The 17,591-nt window shown below is 37.9% G+C and overlaps 1 protein-coding gene across 1 annotated transcript; it reads left to right on the top strand.

Moving 5' to 3' along the window:
- Positions 1-694: 694 nt before the first annotated feature.
- On the top strand, positions 695-16,882 carry VPS4B (vacuolar protein sorting 4 homolog B). The gene is given in 11 exon segments (XM_008637089.2): positions 695-875; positions 2,254-2,383; positions 2,385-2,399; positions 3,675-3,742; positions 5,407-5,526; positions 5,771-5,927; positions 7,381-7,529; positions 7,700-7,781; positions 9,751-9,970; positions 12,636-12,773; positions 14,588-16,882. Coding segments are annotated over 11 exon segments (1,347 nt in total). The 5' UTR covers positions 695-709; the 3' UTR covers positions 14,690-16,882.
- The last annotated feature ends 709 nt before the right edge of the window (positions 16,883-17,591 follow it).

Genomic DNA, 17,591 nt, shown 5'->3' on the forward strand with positions numbered 1-17,591 from the left:
AAAATCCATTCGTAGCTTCTCATAGAACTTTTTGATGCTCGAGATTTGGGTATGGTCTCTGTTTGCGGGGGGGAGGGGGGGTTCTCCTCTCCCACTGGAGTGATAATTAGAGTTTCTCACTAGGGTATCAAGAACCTAAATCCTTCTAGAGAAGCCAAGAAATTGTTCTTTGAAGATGTCTCCAAGCATAGATAGTGCTAGTTTCAGTGGTTGTAGTCAAGTACTTCCTGTATTGACTTTGCTGTTTACAAGGTTTACTGATGTCATCAGTCATAGAATCATAGAATTGTTTAGGTTGGATAAGATTGAATCCAACCATTAACCCAGCCACTATCAAGTGTATCACTAAACCATGCCCTAAACAGGACATCTGTACCATAGTTCAAAGTGTCTAGGTCTGTTATGAAAAAAAACCCAAGCCTTATAATGGCTTTCCAGATCCTGCCATAATAAATGCAAGAGATTGGTAAGAAAAACTGCATAGACAAAATAGTATTAGTTCCAGCTTAGTACACAGAAACTTGTTCTTCTCACTTGCATTTTTTTGTGTGCTAGTCAATTTCAGCAGTTTGTAAATCCTGCTGTTCATAAAAGGAAATACTGTGTCTTGTACAAAACCACCTAGGATAATCAATTGCCCCCAAATTTGGGGGGTGGGTAAATTTTGAAGAGCAGAAAAACTGGCCATCAAAGAACTGTAACAGCTTAAATGGTCTCTGATCATGGAAAATACACAGCAATTAATCATTTGTTTGTATTACAGAAAGCAATAGACCTTGCTACCAAGGCAGCACAAGAAGATAAAGCAGGAAACTATGAGGAAGCCTTCCGCTTGTACCAACATGCTGTGCAGTATTTTCTCCATGTTGTTAAATGTAAGTGGGATGTATTGGATGATTATGTAGAGTTTCGTCGTCAGATTGCTCAAGAGTATTCTCTTATGTTGACAGCAGTATTTAAATTTCTGCTCTCATCAACAGATGATACTTGCTAATTGTAGTTTGACTGAGGTCATATATTTTGCAGCTTTTGCCTTTACTGTGTTGTGTGCTTGCTCCATTCTTTTAAGAAATCAGATTATTTTTTACTTGTGTTTTGTTTTAGGTTTTTTTAAGACAGGAGGCAGATGTTTGCTGTCTCTCCTCTGGACTTTTGTAGCAGTGTTTCAAGCTGGCCACTGCACGAGGAAATACGACAATAAGTACAGGGATCCCTGTATTTCTGTTGTGCTGAAAACCATGTTACACATTAAGTCTTTGCTGTATCTGCAGTGTTTTTTGCTCCTTTAATTCATGCTGCTTGCCCTTCTACAGCCTCTCTGCTGGCATTTTTTGCTCCTTAATGTCATAGTCTTGCTGTTTATCTTGGCCAAGAAAATGTATGAGATGGACTTCTATGTAACAATTTTTCTTCGGTTTCCATATTCTCATTATTTTACACCTTTTCACAGTTCTGTGTACCTTTTGTGTCACATTCAGTGTTTGTATGCAAGGAGTGGTCTTTCTTAATGTAGGTACAGCCCTTATGTAAGTGGGCTGGGTTGCTTGCCTGACGAAAGTATACTTACAGATCTTCATGATTTGAAAAAAATACTGTTTTCTCTACGGTCCTTTATTATTAGGATAATCTGTGTTTATCACTTCCTGTCCATTTAAATCTTACAGAATATCACTTTCTGTGCTTTTAACAATACTGATGTACTTTTGGAAACTTAGCACATAAACCTGACATGTTAAATTTTGACTGTTGATTTGAAATACTATAATAGTGATTATGAGAACAGTGTGGCTGTTGAAACACACCTAGTTCTTTCAAATGTTTTATGTAATGTTTCTTTATCTTTTAAAATTAACGGCCTATGGAAGAATCAAGTATGCTTCTAAATAAAAAATTGCCTAGCGCAAGCAGCTTCTAGATTAGCTATTTTAGCAAAGCAGTTATTAAGGCAATGTCAAGCAGCTTGAAAGGCTGACAGAAAAGCTTCCAATGCTGTTGTCCTTAATCCTCTAGAGTCAAATTTTAAGCCAAGGCAATGTTCAGGTGAATATTTGATCACTGTTACACAATGACGTCCTTTTGGTCAGTTCTTTCCAAGGTATAGTGGAAAAATGAGTAGTTGAGATGTTTGGTTATGTGGTGAGCCCTGAGAGAGGTATGTTGATAAGAGATAAAGAAGACAGATTTTTAGTCTTGTTTTTTGATTGATGCACATGTGTTTTGCTGTTAACAAATTGTTTCTCTTCAAACTCTTAGATGAAGCACAGGGTGATAAAGCAAAACGAAGCATTAGAGCAAAATGTACAGAATACTTGGACCGAGCAGAAAAGCTGAAAGAATATCTGAAAAAGAGAGAAAAAACTGCACCAAAACCAGTTAAAGAAAAAAACTGAAGGAAAAGGGTATGTTTTTGGAGAAGGTAAAGCAAAATACTTCCTGAACTCAGCTTATTCGAAACTTCAACTATTCAAAGATCATTTTAACTTATGTTTCTGAAATGCTTCACATGACTTCTAATTCTGAAATACAGTGGGTTAATAAAAATAACATGAATTACCATCAAAGCATTTCTGTGCTTGTTTACTAAGATGTGAACATTTGCAAAGGAAATTCACTGAAGAATGAAAGTTGCTTCAGACTAACAGCTGAATCCAGTGATTATTGGATTTAATGGCAATGAGCCTGATGACTTTAAAGTTTTTCTGTGTTTAAATACCTACTAACTAGAAAATAATTTCAGACTGATGACTGCTGGGGTTACTGAGTTTGATCTGTCTCACACTTGATAAGAGATGAAAAGCCCTATGTAGGATAAAGTTCTGTAAGGTGGACTGAATCCCTCGAATGTATTGGCTGCTGCCTGGTCTCTCCGCTGCTTCCCTTCTCTTAGATTTGTTTCTCACTTTGCATATCAGAAAGTTGAACAAGTAGAGCCACCCAAACAAGCCCAGCCTCTTTTGCATTTGCTACTGCTTTTATAGGGATAGGAGGGAGGAAGGATTCAGGATGATACCTTCTGGTGGGACTGCCCTTTTTAGGAGTCCTGAATAGCTAAAGTTCTCAGTTGTCTTTTAAAACTTTACCTGATTTTCAGTCTTTTTCATTGTTTGCTCATCTCATCAGTTTTATTTTTTGACATGTACCATGTTCTGCTTATTTATAATGGAAGAAAATGGTAATACCACCCAGGCTACGTGTATTTTTATGACCTTCACTCCAGTTGTTCACTATCTAGTCTCTCCTCCTTCTTTAACTTCCAGCTTTCTTTGCTCTGGTAAGACGAGAGTTTCATAGTACTAGATGGAATTGGCCAAGTCCTGTTGCAAGTCCAGATAGAGGACAAGTGCCAGTGTCTACAAACAAACCATTCTAGCACCTCTGTGTTGCTGGATATAAGGGCTGTGTTTCCTAAAGTCTGGCTCAAAGCACGTAGAAGTGCTAAGAGGTCTCAGACCCATAAGAGGAAGTTGAAATTGCAAAGGAGGGTGAGTTGGAACAAAATCATAGAAAAGTGTACTTCTGCTTTTCTACCATCATGTAAACCTGTAGAGGTCTGAAAGCATCTCAGTGTTTCTTTGATTCCTCAGCCTGGTGGGTTTTCTGCTTTTTGCATTCTGATTTTTATCGTAAGACAGAAGTCTCCCTTACTATATTTCAACATTTTGTCTCCAAATCAGGAATGACAGTGATGGGGAAGGGGAATCAGAGGACCCTGAAAAAAAGAAGCTACAGAATCAACTTCAAGGTAATTTGAAGCATCCTTTTCTTTAAATAGTGGTGACTTCAGTCAAGCAAGTTCCTATATTTTTGCCATCTAAATTTTATGGATTAACTTAATGTCTGTAAGTGGCTCAACTAGTATGTAATCTTTACATGCAAAAGCATAGTCTTTATGGAAGTAAATGGACTTGTGTGCCATGAACTTACACAGTGACCATATTGAAATGTATCTCCTGCGCCCTGTGCTTCATGTTAAAATTGTATCACCTGTCAAGCTAGCATTTTCCAGCAGAAGTTGCAAAATCCCAGGTAGCTATTGGCTAAACTGAATGAGTAGTTTTTACTCTGAAGTGCACTGTGCACTAGTGTGTTGCCTAGAGGCTAAGGAAATGATGATACAAATACTTAGTGTAAGCAGGACTGTTTTCACAAAAAAGACTTGTATTCACATTTACAAGTGAAAAACATGGATTCTTGCCCATTTATAGTAACAGGTAGCATTTTCTCATATGCAGTGATAATGCTCTCCCAGTTCAGTAGCATAGTTTGGGTTTTTGAATTCAAATACAGAACACAGTCAGTGAAGCAACATGTAGCAGCTACCAGCAGTTGTGTGTGCAGTAAAAAGGAGGCTTTTTAGATATTTATTTCCCTTTAATAATGAAGAACTGTTCAGAACTTCGCTACCAGAAGGTGCTTATGGATCTGAAGAAACCTCATAGTTCTCCTGTTTTCGACTGTAACAAAGATCAAATGCATTTACCAAATCTTGTACCTGTGTAATTTCAGGAGCTGTCATATCTCAGTTGGAAACTGTACTGCGCTTTTTCTACTTCTCTGCACATTTATTTAATCCTGTGCACAGTTATAAGGGACAGTGTTCTGGTTTTCAAAACTGGCAGAAAATTGATGAATATTGAACTCCTATCCTGTCTCTCACTATAAAGACTTTGTTTCTTCTCACATGAATCTGATCTCAGATAGCAGAAGTAGTGGCTAGGATTACAAGATTTAATACTCAATTACTAGCTGAGTTCCAAGCTTCCAAATCTACAAGTAGTTGAGACTAAATTTTTAGCATGTCAGACTAACCAATCTGAAGCGAAGGCTAAATTGCAGCTCAGCTGGCTCAACTCATTGATTGAGGGAGATGAGACTTGGTGCTAAACTTTGAGAGAATGTGCCTTGACTAAGAAAATACTTCTGCAGCTAAGGAGGATCCATATAACCTTTCTGATGCTTTCAGCCCTACCTGTCACACCTCTCTCCTGTTAGATGATCCGTTTGTTTGCTGCACATCTGGAGATACCCAACAAGTTACTTCATCTGCTGGAAAATCTTTAAAAATCCTGAGTTAGTGCAGCTAGCTCATTGTTTAAAATGAAATTTTTAGGTTTTTGGGAAGTGCAGTGGTGATTTAGTGAAGAGATGGTGCCAGGACTTCTACTAACTCAGGAATATTCTGGTTATCCAAGATTTATTGTGGTATATCAGTGTGACAGATTTCTGTGAAAATAACATCCATTTGACTAACAGAGTTCAGTGTTTCTATCATCTTAGAAATGCCTTGTTTTTATTCAGGATAGACATGGGCATAGATTTTTTTTTTCTTTTTTTTTCACCAAATGGAATTTGTTGTCATTGTGGAAAGATATGTACATCACTAACTTAGACAATCTTTTCTTACAGGAGCAATTGTTATGGAGCGACCAAATGTCAAATGGAGTGATGTTGCTGGCCTTGAAGGTGCCAAAGAAGCACTTAAAGAAGCAGTCATCCTGCCCATTAAATTTCCACACCTGTTTACAGGTCAGGATTACAGCATTTATTTACCATTGGCCAGTCAGGACTGACACTGGGGCCTGTGAAGTGTGTTGTGTCCATGTATCACAAACTCAAGCCGAGCTCTTAACAAAGAGATTGGGATCCATCTGACGGAAGTTTCATGGGTAGATGCGGAAAGCCTCCGAGCGAGCACCTTAGGGGGGCATAATCAAAAAATAGGTTCAGTTGTTCTACACTATTTTGAAAACTGCTGGTTTCTCTCTTGCAGGCAAGAGAACACCCTGGAGAGGAATTCTTCTGTTTGGACCACCAGGAACAGGAAAGTCTTATTTAGCAAAAGCTGTGGCAACAGAAGCAAACAACTCTACCTTCTTCTCAGTATCTTCATCTGACCTTGTCTCAAAGTGGTTAGGTGAAAGTGAAAAGTAAGTTGGAGTTGCCAGAGGTCCAGGAAAACATTGTGAATAAGAAAGTAATACAGAGTGAGATAAGTTGCTGTAAAGAATTTGAGGGAATAGTCTTGTCTTTTAAAAAACAAACTACAGGTCTTTCTGTGCTTCATGCTGCAGTGCCATATAAAGATACCATTATGTGCTGCATTTTGAGAAACTCTCTTGTGTGCTCAAGATAGTTTTTAAACCTGCTCAGAAAGATTTTGGGAGCACCACAGAGCTCATTTCCCTTCTGAATTCAGCTGTGATTGTACACTGTATCAGTCTGAAGTGCTGAGTTAATTGCTTCTTGGCATCTCCCCAGCAGCTATGTGGCATTTCTTATTCCATACAGAGGTGGGTTTTTACTTCATCCCAATTTCAAACAAAATCTGAAAGAAGTAAGAGACTTGCAAAGATAGGTTGAAGGACAGAAGCAGCCATGAAAGGAAATTTTGTGGGTCCCTATGCTAAGTCTTCATTTGTCACTATGTGATATGTGAAGAACACCAGGAAACCAGAAGACCAGGAGTGACGTGTTGGTTGCAGTCTAGAAGTCCAGGAATTTGTCCATTTAGTCTTCCAAAAGAGATTTCTTGAATTAATCAAAAGCTCTGGTTCTATAGGGGAAAGGATTTTCATATACTGATAAGCATACTTGTCACAACCATGCTTTAATAGTTTGAAGTGTGGGACAACTGAGCAACACTATTTAAAGTTGATAGAATGGGGAAGAAAGGCTGTTAGATAAAGTGTTTGAACTGAGTTATTTTTTTCCCCAGAAAGCTGGAAACCTTAAGCTGCTTCTTTTCTATTGCAAAAGGAATACAGAACTGGCTTGGCATTAGATTTTATGTTTGACTTTATTTGACATTATTGCCTGAGATTTAGTGCTGTAATACAAAGAATTTCCCAGCATAGTCGTATTTTTTTTAACCTAGTAAAATGTGTTCATGAGAGATGGCTAGAAGTATTCTGGGGTTTGTTTTAGGTTGTTTTGTTTGTTTGTTTTGCAAACCAATGCTTCTTGTCATATAAAAATTATTTAGTAAATAAAGTTGTGTAAAGTAAATATACATGTTACATCTTACAAAATCTCTAGAATTAATTTAAGTTAGAAATGTTAAGAGAAAGATTCAAAAGAAAAAGGCTTTCTAGAGTGGTGGTTTTGTATAGTCCAGGCTGTCATGTAGAAGTGTAAACTGAAAAAGGGTTTTATCTTGAAAAGTCATGCCTGGAGCACTCTTAATTTTTTTCTCATTATGCTGGGCTCTCTCATTCTAATTCTGAGTCTTGGAGCTGGAAGAATGTTGTGTCTTTGAGTAGCTTTATGTTAATGCACCTTTTTTCTTTCTTTCTCTAAAGGAAATGACTGTATCACAATCTCAAGTTACGTGTTTCTGCTGTTGTAATTATTAATATAGCTAAAGCTGTTTCCTTCTTTAAGATTAGTGAAAAACTTGTTCCAGCTTGCCAGAGAAAACAAACCTTCTATCATCTTCATTGATGAGATAGATTCCCTGTGTGGGTCAAGAAGTGAAAATGAAAGTGAGGCTGCTAGACGGATAAAAACAGAATTTCTAGTCCAGATGCAAGGTAAGTTTATTTGGTTTTCAGAATCAGACAGAGAAATTAAGATCTGTATTTTTAAGTGTAGCTTGTAGGAGAACACTAAAAATACATTCCACCCCACTAAATTTTGATGATTTTTTAAAACAGTCTCTGTTCATCATCTAAACAAGGAAATTATTTCTGCCTTGATATAGGGGTTGGTGTTGACAATGAAGGAATCTTGGTCTTAGGAGCAACAAACATACCCTGGGTTTTGGATTCTGCTATCAGGAGAAGGTATGATGGCATTTTTTTCATGGTGTGAAATTCTCAACTGGTGTGAGCCTTCAGCCAGAGAGTACTCGAGGTGTTCATCCAGCTCATATTTGCAGACATGGTTAATGTTCTGCAACTCAATTCCATGTGGTGCACTTAGCCCAACTAATAGCCCCTTGCCCCTTTAGAGAGGTAGGTTTTTCACTCTTACATTGGCCCTGTAGTTTATCTGATTTCTTGGCTAGATGATTATGCTTGAAGAAACAGAGTTTTGTGCTTGCTTGTTAGTTTTCTGGTGGACTTGGGGGACAAGTTAGAAAATACACACCTCAGAAGGACAAGAGGGGGTAGAGCTTTTCAGCTGCAAACAAACTGGTGAGTAGCTTGAGTTCTTTCGTGGAAGTGTAACCTTACACAGAAACACCATGTTTTTCTCCTGGTCAGGGGTAACTTGTGATTTTTACCTGCTGTTTTGCAGATAAAGGACTTTTGCAGATACAGGACTGCCTGTACCTGATTAGTTGGATCTTTCTCTGAGCTGCAGAGCAAGCAGAGGACACATACAGTTATGTGACAAATCGGATTATGTTGTGATGAGGACACAGCTTGGATAATGGCCATTTTTGTAGGCTAAAAATCATTGGTTTTTTGTGACTGACAGTGTTTTTTATTTATAAACTTAATTGAAACTGACCATACTTCAATTTGATTTGGGGTTGGACCAGGTGACCTCCAGATGTCACTTCCCATCTGTATGACTCTAGTGTTGTATGAGCCAGATACAGGGGTGAAGGTGTTGCTGAAAATTTCAAGTCACTCTTGAAATTCCATCTTTGAATTTCCAGCTTTGGTTGGGATCCACAGTAAAAGACAAACATGGACCTGATGGAGTGGGTCCAAAAGGGGGCCATGAGAGTGATCAGAATATCTTTCCTCTGAAGGCAGGCTATAAGAGTAGGGGCTGTTCATCCTGGAGAAGAGAAGGATCCAGAGAGACCTTATTGTGGCCTTTCAATCTATAAAGGGAGCTTAGTAGAAAGATGGAGAGATGTTCCTTGCTTTTTTTTTCCCAGGCTTGTAATGCCAGGACAAGGGGCAGTTGTTCAAACTGGAAGGAGATGGGTTTAGGTTGCCCAGAGAAGTTGTGGATGTCCCATCATTGGAAGTGTTCAAGGCCAGGTTGGATGGGGCTTTGAGTAAGCTGGTCTAGGGGAAGGTGCCCCTGCCTGTGGCAGGGAGGTTGGAACTAGATGATCTTCAAGGTCACTCTCAACCCAAACCACTTTCTCGTTCTCGGCAACATGAAAGAGAAATTCCCTAGCTCTTGTCCACAAGACTTAAAGGAACTTTTGTACAACAATGGCTGTAATAAAATTAATTTTTCATGGATTTGGGCCACTTTGTCATGTCTATCAGGTTAATTGTGTTCAGCAGAATTTGGAGTTGCTCTTACTTTGTGTGTGGGAGGTAATCTCCACTCTGAGAACAGATGCAGCTTCAAAGGAGGAACTGCAGTTACCAATGTTTTCTTGAGAATTACTTCAAATTTACTTCCATCTATGGTGTTTTCTTAATTTAGTTGGAGACCGTGGAAAGTTGTTGCATAAACTTGTTATCAGGCAGTTCTTTCTTTGAGTGTGAAATCTGTTCAAATACACTTCAAGACTTAAAGATTCCTTCCTCTCAGTTTTTTCTTTTTAGACTCAAACTCTGCTGGAAAAACATCTGAGGAGAAGGGTTTTGTAATGTAAAGGAAGCAGTTGCTATATTCTGGATGTTAGCTTATGCTAACTGAAGTATTATTTATGAGAATAGGTTGCCAAATATTTGCCTCAGATTTTTTTTTTTTTAAAGGTTTGTTATACTGAAACTGCTTCTTTCTAATACTGTTAGGATCAAACTATATACTCATTTGCATGAGCTCTTTCCAGTGTGCACCTGCATGAGCTGGCATCTTGGGAACACTTTGGTTTTTTGTTTTTTAAACCAGGTTTGAGAAGCGTATTTATATTTCTTTACCTGAAGACCATGCCAGGGCTGCAATGTTCAAGCTTCACCTTGGGTCAACTCCAAATGACCTAAAAGAATCAGATTTTCGAGAGCTTGGGAAGAAAACTGAGCGCTATTCTGGTGCAGATATAAGCATCATTGTCCGTGATGCACTGATGCAGCCTGTTAGAAAAGTGCAATCAGCAACTCACTTTAAAAAAGTAAGTAGGAATTAAATTTTTTCAAGTTATTTCATCTATAAGAACAGTCTTAATTTGAAAATTCCTTGCAAATAAACTGAATTTGGTTTGAGGTAATACTGCATGCTTATGAATGTCCCTTTTATTGACTGGGGAGAACTGTTCTTCCTTTCCCCATAGGCCCCTAGGTCCTGCTGTAAGTCTGGTGGACCTGATTTCTGAATATTCATGCTCTGACTCTTAATGTCTCTAGAGCGTGTTAAAAGCATTCAGTTTGCAGTTTGACTGAAATGGCAGTGTTACAGAAGTGCTCTTTTTCTATTTCAATTTAAGTGGTTCTTAACATGTTGGAAAAAAAAATAAATGTATCCCTCATCCACTTGAGAACAGATGGATTATGCTTAAGCACATTCTGTTTACTTGGCATATTTTTGAAACTGAAAAAATTAAGGTTCTTGTAGAGTCCTGGTAGAAACATTGAGTCGGTGTTACTTGTGACAATAGTGAAGATGCAACAAAACTGAGCGAAGTCTGTGTTTCATTTACACTGCTGCAATGTAAAAACCACTTTACTTTTATATAGGTGCACACCAAAGAGCCTATTTATATTGTTTGGCTTATCTCCCAGTTACCTCTACATGCTATGTACTGACTTAAACATTTCTTCACAATATTTGGATCTCAGAAACTTTATCTGAACAAGAACCAATTGGCACTCTTTACCACCAGTCTAAATCCATTAAATCTGGGAATGTCTTTCCCCTGGAAAATTTGCACAGATGCTTGTTCAGTTAAATTAATTGTTCCCTGTAAACTATTAAACTCTTAAATGAAAAATAAAAGATACTGATATGGTAATATCAATGGTTATAAAGAGAGGTTAAAATAGATACAAATGTATCAGTTTAATAAAATTTTATTTTGCTGTGTAGCATATTTTAAAGCAGACCCAGACTAAAGGTAGTTTTTGTTAATATTTTTAGTGCAAAGTTTGATTTTTACAGAAATTCATGTGTCTTGGGTGAAGGTGGATCAGGATATTCTGCAGAGGTGCTGATTGCTGTAAAAGGAAGCTTTAATTTGTTGCTTTTCAAAAGAGCGGGTGCGGTAGGAAAAATTTTAGATCCTAAGCTGTTGAGTACCATGTATGTTGTGTTGGCAGCAGTTCTTTGTCATCTCAGTTACAATTACAATTTTTTTACCAGTAGCTCAACCTGACATAAAAGGGTTAAGGGCCCTGAACCAAGCAGCTACACTCACTTTGAAGATAGGCTCTTTTTTTTCAATGTAGTTTCTTCAAGTGAACTCACTCAGCCTAAGATTCAAAGAGAAAGACACACTTAAATCCAGTATGGTCCAGAATATGAGAGGACAGTAAGTTTAACTTCTGGGGACAGCTCAGAGTAACAATCTGATGTAAACTGTATTTGTTGATAAATAAGCAGTTATTTTGATATATCAAGGATTTTTCAGATGCTTGCTTCCCTTAAGCTGTGATGTCTGAATTATTTATCTGTTGTCTTTAAGTGACAAGGACATTTCTGGCTAAAGGGCTATTAGCTTTTAGCATCTTGTTCAAATTTGGAACAATCTGAGGCATGTTTTCAGCTTGCCATGGAGCAATGAAATAACCTCAGTTGTCACAGTTTGCAGAACAACTTCAAAAGGACTTCTTGCATCTTACTTATTTTTGCTCAGGAAAAAAAAAGGAAGGAAAAAACCCGCAACTGCAATATTTTGAAGGCTCTGACATAAGCCAAGGTGATTCCACTTGTATTGTTAATGCTTTAATTGGATGTGATTTTGTTTTTATAAGCAAAATCTTAGAGTTATTATTTGCATTATAACAGACAGCTTGCCTCAGTTCAGCAGAGCTTTCCTCAGTTGTCAGTAATTAACTGTAAACTTTTCCTTGCCATACTGATAATGCAGGCCTGTCAGAGCGCATGTTGAATATTACAATCTGCTCTCCAGCATCTTGCTCTAAATGCAGTTTGGAATAGCAAATCCTGTTCTGTCCATAGCCAGTTAGTGTATTGTCCTTCAACCTCTGCATATGCTCCGAGTTGCCGGGGGTGTGTGGTGCTGCGGGTACCGGCGAGGGGAAGCAGTAGTCGGTGCCGGGCAGTGAGGAGGGTACTGCGGGAAGGGAGCAGCCACGCCGCAGCTTTTTGGGGTCTGCCCGTCTGCCTGGGGCGGCAAGAAAGGCTGGTTTGTTCTCCCGCTAGGTGGCGCTGCGTCCCACGGAGCGCTGCTCGGGTGGTGCCGGGAAAGGCGCCGGGAGCTTGGGAACGCGGCGGGGGGGGGGGAAACGCTCTGGGAAGCTTTTAGAGAGCCGCTAACGAGTGACGAATGAACTCCTGAAGTGACCAGGGACCAGGAAGGGTGGTCTTCTCCAAGCAGATTTCCTGGCATGTCAATTTTCCACAGAAATCCTCACCCTTAGGAGGACGTGGCTTCTGGGATTTGACCTGAAGTGAATTTAAGTATCTGGCTACATCTGCATGTTTTCAAGGTGAACAATACCAGTACACTTGTACAATTTCTCTTTCACAGGACATGTCTTCCCAATGGGTAGGGCATCTGCATAAAATCAAGGAATGTTTTTGCTTAGGGTACTGTTCAGCTTCTGGTTTCTGTCTTTAAAATAATAACTCCCCTAAACTGAGTGTTTTCTTATTTTTAGGTAAAAGGACCATCACTGCTTAATCCAAATACAATAGTAGATTTATTCACCCCCTGCTCTCCAGGTGATCCTGAAGCCATAGAAATGACATGGATGGAGGTCCCAAGTGATAAATTACTGGAGCCTAAAGTTTCCATGGTAGGTATTCTTTGTAGCATTTCTTTCTTGCCTTGCACAACTCTGAAAAGGCTTTAAGGTAAAGAGTCCTTTTCAGGACAATTGGATGAGATGTTTGTTTTCAGAAATGCTGGGCGTTCCAGATAACATTTGAATTCTCAACATACAGCACTGCAGTATGGCATGCTTATGAAAAAGACAGCTGTCTATCCCTGATAAGCATTTCTTATTCTTGTCTGCTGGCCTGCAGCTGCCGTCCTCTCATCCACAGACAGTATCTGGCTCTTCCACTGTTCTTTCACTTGGCTTTTATTCATTCAAAACCTTTAGGGTTCCTGCACCATGATACACTTTCTTCTCATCACTGTGGCATAAATACTGGGAAACAGAAAATTACATTCATTGTAAATTGGGGAGGGATGTGCTGTAGGTAAATATTGCCCATGAAATAGATACAAGTATAAAACCAAAATCTAAGAAGATTTTGGATGTAATGGTAGTTTTGGTTAAAATTCATCATAGGTGATACAGCTCTTTCTGCTGGTTTTTTTTTGTGCATATTAAAATACTTGTTTTGGCCTAGGGAATAAAATATGTAAGACAGTTTTCAATTTTAGTTCACTGCTTAAGAAAAAAATAATTGCTGGACACTCATTCTGTATTTTTCCCCAAGAGCAGCAGAAGAAAATTTTGAATGTAAGTACAAAGTTTGTGGGAAGCACTTCATAACAAATCTGCTGCTGTAGTTTCCTGTGTGCAAACAGTCCTGTAAGGAATGAAAGAAATCAATGCATTTCATGGGGATCACAGGCACTGCTTTGTAAACAGAACCATCACTGTATTTCAGAAAAGAATTTCCTGTGTGTATTTGCATACTGAGGAAGTAGAAAAGGATTTATGCAGGTGCAGGCATGCCCTAAAACTTCTCCCTGTATGGTCTGATTGGATTTTTAATCTTTCCTGGAATTAAAGACAGCAGTCCTAGTGTGCTTCTAATGGTACTTGGGCTCTGATATACTAAAGGCAGCTGTTTCAGTGTCCAAAATCAGTTCTTGTCCCTAAAAGATAAGGCTTCAGTTCTTTTTAAGCAGGGTGCCTCTAGTCTGATGAGACAAATACCACATGTAGAAAATCATTATACTAACTTTCGGATTTACCCATAATTTTATAGTAATATGAGGTGTTGGGCATCTACTTTCTTCAGTTGCCCTTGGCTAGGAATTGATTCTTTTTAGGAATTCTTAGGAATTTTCTTTCCCCTTTTTATTCCCAGTGTATTTTAACTGCTGCTTTCAACTTCATAGACCTATGAATTATTTTCTAAACTCCCTTTCCTCGCATCTGGATATTTATCTAGGAAATTGACTGAATTGAAGAGACCGAAATAATCAGTCATGAGCAGTAAAACTTTGCTAGAGATGAATCACAAACTACTGTTCTACATTGCTGGACTGTGAAGAGTACATGGGAACATCTGATTATTTTCCACTTAATCTGCTGTAGTTAATCACAGGTTGAAAACAGTAACTGACCAAAAAAAAAAAGGAAGTTCAGTTCTTTTCAAAAAAGGGATGAATAAAACTTGAATGGATGAGTGGCTTAAACCTAAACCTGAGGTTGTGGTTTTGTTACTGGAAAACTCACTTGCCATTGTCTGTCTTCAAAGGGTTAAAATGCTGCCTCTGCGCAGAAGTGTTCAGGCTTACTTAAAGTTTTGTGTAAATAGGAACTTCTTAATGTTTTTTTTTTTAATGCATATTTATCCTGGCAGCAAAATTGGTAGCAGTGGTCCTATAGTTGTTTCTGAAAACACTTGTTTGTTTTTGTTCTGACAGGCCGATATGCTCATGTCGCTCAGTAGCACAAAACCAACAGTTAATGAACAGGATCTGGAGAAGTTAAAGAAGTTTACAGAAGACTTTGGTCAGGAAGGCTAAACCAAAGATATGTGTGAAGTGTTAGAACTTTTTAAAGTATTCCTGTGTCTTTATTGATGGCAATTCAAATAAATGCCAATAAAATCACTCCCTTCTAACTTTGCAGAAGGAATAGAAGATACCTTTGCAAAGACCCTTAAGCTTTTATATTGTATTGTTTTCCTCAGATGTCTATTAAATGTCTTCTATTGAAAAATATTACAAAAATGCAATTTTAGGGTCAGACAGCAAAGTGATGTGGTAATGTCTAATAAATACTAGAAAGCTTTAAATTACTAGTTCTATTTTAGGTAGTATATTAGACCTGGATACCAGTGAGTTTTTAACTCCCAGTAAAGTCAAAAACCTTTTTAAGGGGTGGGAGAGAACATATTTGTCAGGTGTTTTCAGTATCAGTCAATCAGCATACATATTAATTGCTCTCATTTCATTTAGGAAAACACAACAAAATTTTCTAATCAAGCATACTGCAAGTGTGGGTTTGCTGTTAAAGTAAGAAAGAAGACACTGTGAGGATAAGACTACATGGGCCAGTACTTAGATTAAATATTGATGGACCTGTTATTTGGCTTTTTTCTGCTATGCTGTGTTAAAATTTTGCCTTAAACAGCAAGCTTTTGTTTTTAACTCTTTACTAGCTGGTACACACTGTCACTATGCAATTTAACAGAAGTTTGTTAAATGCAAGTAACTCAGAAGGTGTTTTGCTGGCTGTTCTGGGGGGGTTGTTTGGATTTATTTGTTGTTTTGGTTTTTAAAATCTGGATTCACTTCCTGCAGAAGTTTTGACTGAAGTTATAAAAAAGCATTAGTAATACCCTGTAAGATCCCACGCATTGAGGCTGGCAAGGTATATGTAGTCTTTGGAGAATGTCTGGTAGGTATTTTGGGAAATAGCATACTTTCACATGTAAGGAGATTAGGACAGATGTTTAGCCACAGCCTTTCCAGGGATGAATTAACCCAGAATCCCACTGGTAACTGTAGCATATAGGTTACATCAATTTATTGCTTGAACTGTGAGAGAAGGCTGGCAGTTTAGTATAGAAGTAGCACTTCCATTGCTCTTTTCCTGCAGAACTGCAAATGGAGATGTGCCTGAATGTAACTTACAACACTACAGCATCAGCATTGAGTTTGTGCCTTGTAAGTTTGCACTGGCTGTAGATAGGAAACACCATTAGGATATGTAGAAATCTATCTTCCATTATCATTGTACAACTCTATCCTGCAAATGTTTTGTTTAACTTGCATTAAAAGAAATTTGCACATTTTAGGTGTGTACGTTCTATGTATATATGGACATATATGATCATCTTTTGATGGGGTTTGGTTTCTTTTATGTACTTATTTTGTGTACTTTATAAATCATAGGATGGGTGACATTTTCTGTACTTAAATGAAGTAAAATGTTGTAGTACAACATAAGTTATGTTATTTGAGTATTTCTTCAATGTTATGTTCAAGTTTTTACTGCTTTGTTATCTTCTTAGACTTTTGTTTCTGTGTTTAATAGTCAAACAAAATAGTTAAATATTCTTTGATCTGCAAGGTGCTGAGCTTTTTTTACTAACGTGATGAAAAATTTTTTCCAAGATCCTTCAGTTACACAGCTTTACCTTTGTCTTACATCAGAATGTGTAAATGTGAATCAGTGTGCTGCAAATCTTTCTGTCAGCTTTTGGGGGGATGGCAGGAGAGGGAGTGGGTGAGGGCAGGAATTCCAGTGTAGGTTCGGGCAACTATCTTAAAACTTAATCCTCATTGCAAAATCTCATTTGTAGTTTTCTCTTGTGAACACTTCAGAAGTGAGCCACATACTAGCATGGCTGTCGTTCAGAGGTTTGAAGCCACTGTCTGAAATGTTTGTCGCTTGACCTTTTTAAAAATGAGAGTCCTTACTGCAATCTTGCAATCTTAAAATTCTCAGGAACGGGGTTTTTTTAGGTTTGGGGTTTTTCTCTTTTTCCTTTTTGTGGTAAGCTGATTTGTCCTATGGGCTTCCATATGCTTAACTGTGTAATCTTTTGTCTTTAATGAAAAAGAAAAATATACTGTATGTTTTAAATTTACATCTTGCTGCTTGCTCAGATGACATCTGTAACAGAACCTTTAATATTTGATGTTGAAAGTTGTTTCTAGAAATATATTCCAAATAAACTTTGCTGCTTAGAATTGCAGCTACAAGGGCAATTTTTTGGTTTGCTGTCTTTGTAAAATGACAACAAATTAACATGTACCACCAAGCTTCTTGGCCAAGTTATCCATAGTAGATGATAGCCAAATGAGGGAGTGTGCAAAATCACTTCTTAATTTTCAGTGTTAATTGAAAATACTCGAAAGAATTCATGAAAGGCTGTATTTGCTTTGAATAATCATAACCTTTGTAAATACTGGACAAATAAGTTGTACATTTTTAACAAGGTCTGATCTTTGGCTGGTTAGCTTACAAATTTTTTTCATACCTTCTGGTGTTACTGCTTACTATGACTGCAGTATGAAAAAATGTCATTTTCTTTCCTGTGTGTAAAATAATTTTTCAGTTAAATCACTTGTGTATGTCCTCGTGTCCTTCACAGATGGTTTCCTCGCACTGACATTGTTATGGATTTCCTACCATTTGTGGTGTATCTCTTGATGCAACATACTTACAGGGTTAGAATAGCTCAGTAAATTACCTTCTTGTATTTTTTCCTACATTCCCTGACTGACATCGAGTTCCAGAGTTGTTTGGTTTACGTGTTGCCTTTTTGCCATTGTCTACCGTAACAAAAACATACAAAACTTATAAGTTTTCCATAAATCCCTTACATTTTTCATTTGGTTTGGTTTTTCAAGTCTGCTTGAAATACATCTTTGAATATACTTATATGCTTTTGTTTTAATTAGTGGAGCAGAACAA

Source organism: Corvus brachyrhynchos, unplaced genomic scaffold, assembly GCF_000691975.1.
Source record: "Corvus brachyrhynchos isolate BGI_N302 unplaced genomic scaffold, ASM69197v1 scaffold237, whole genome shotgun sequence".
NCBI classification, from domain to species: Eukaryota; Metazoa; Chordata; class Aves; order Passeriformes; family Corvidae; genus Corvus; species Corvus brachyrhynchos.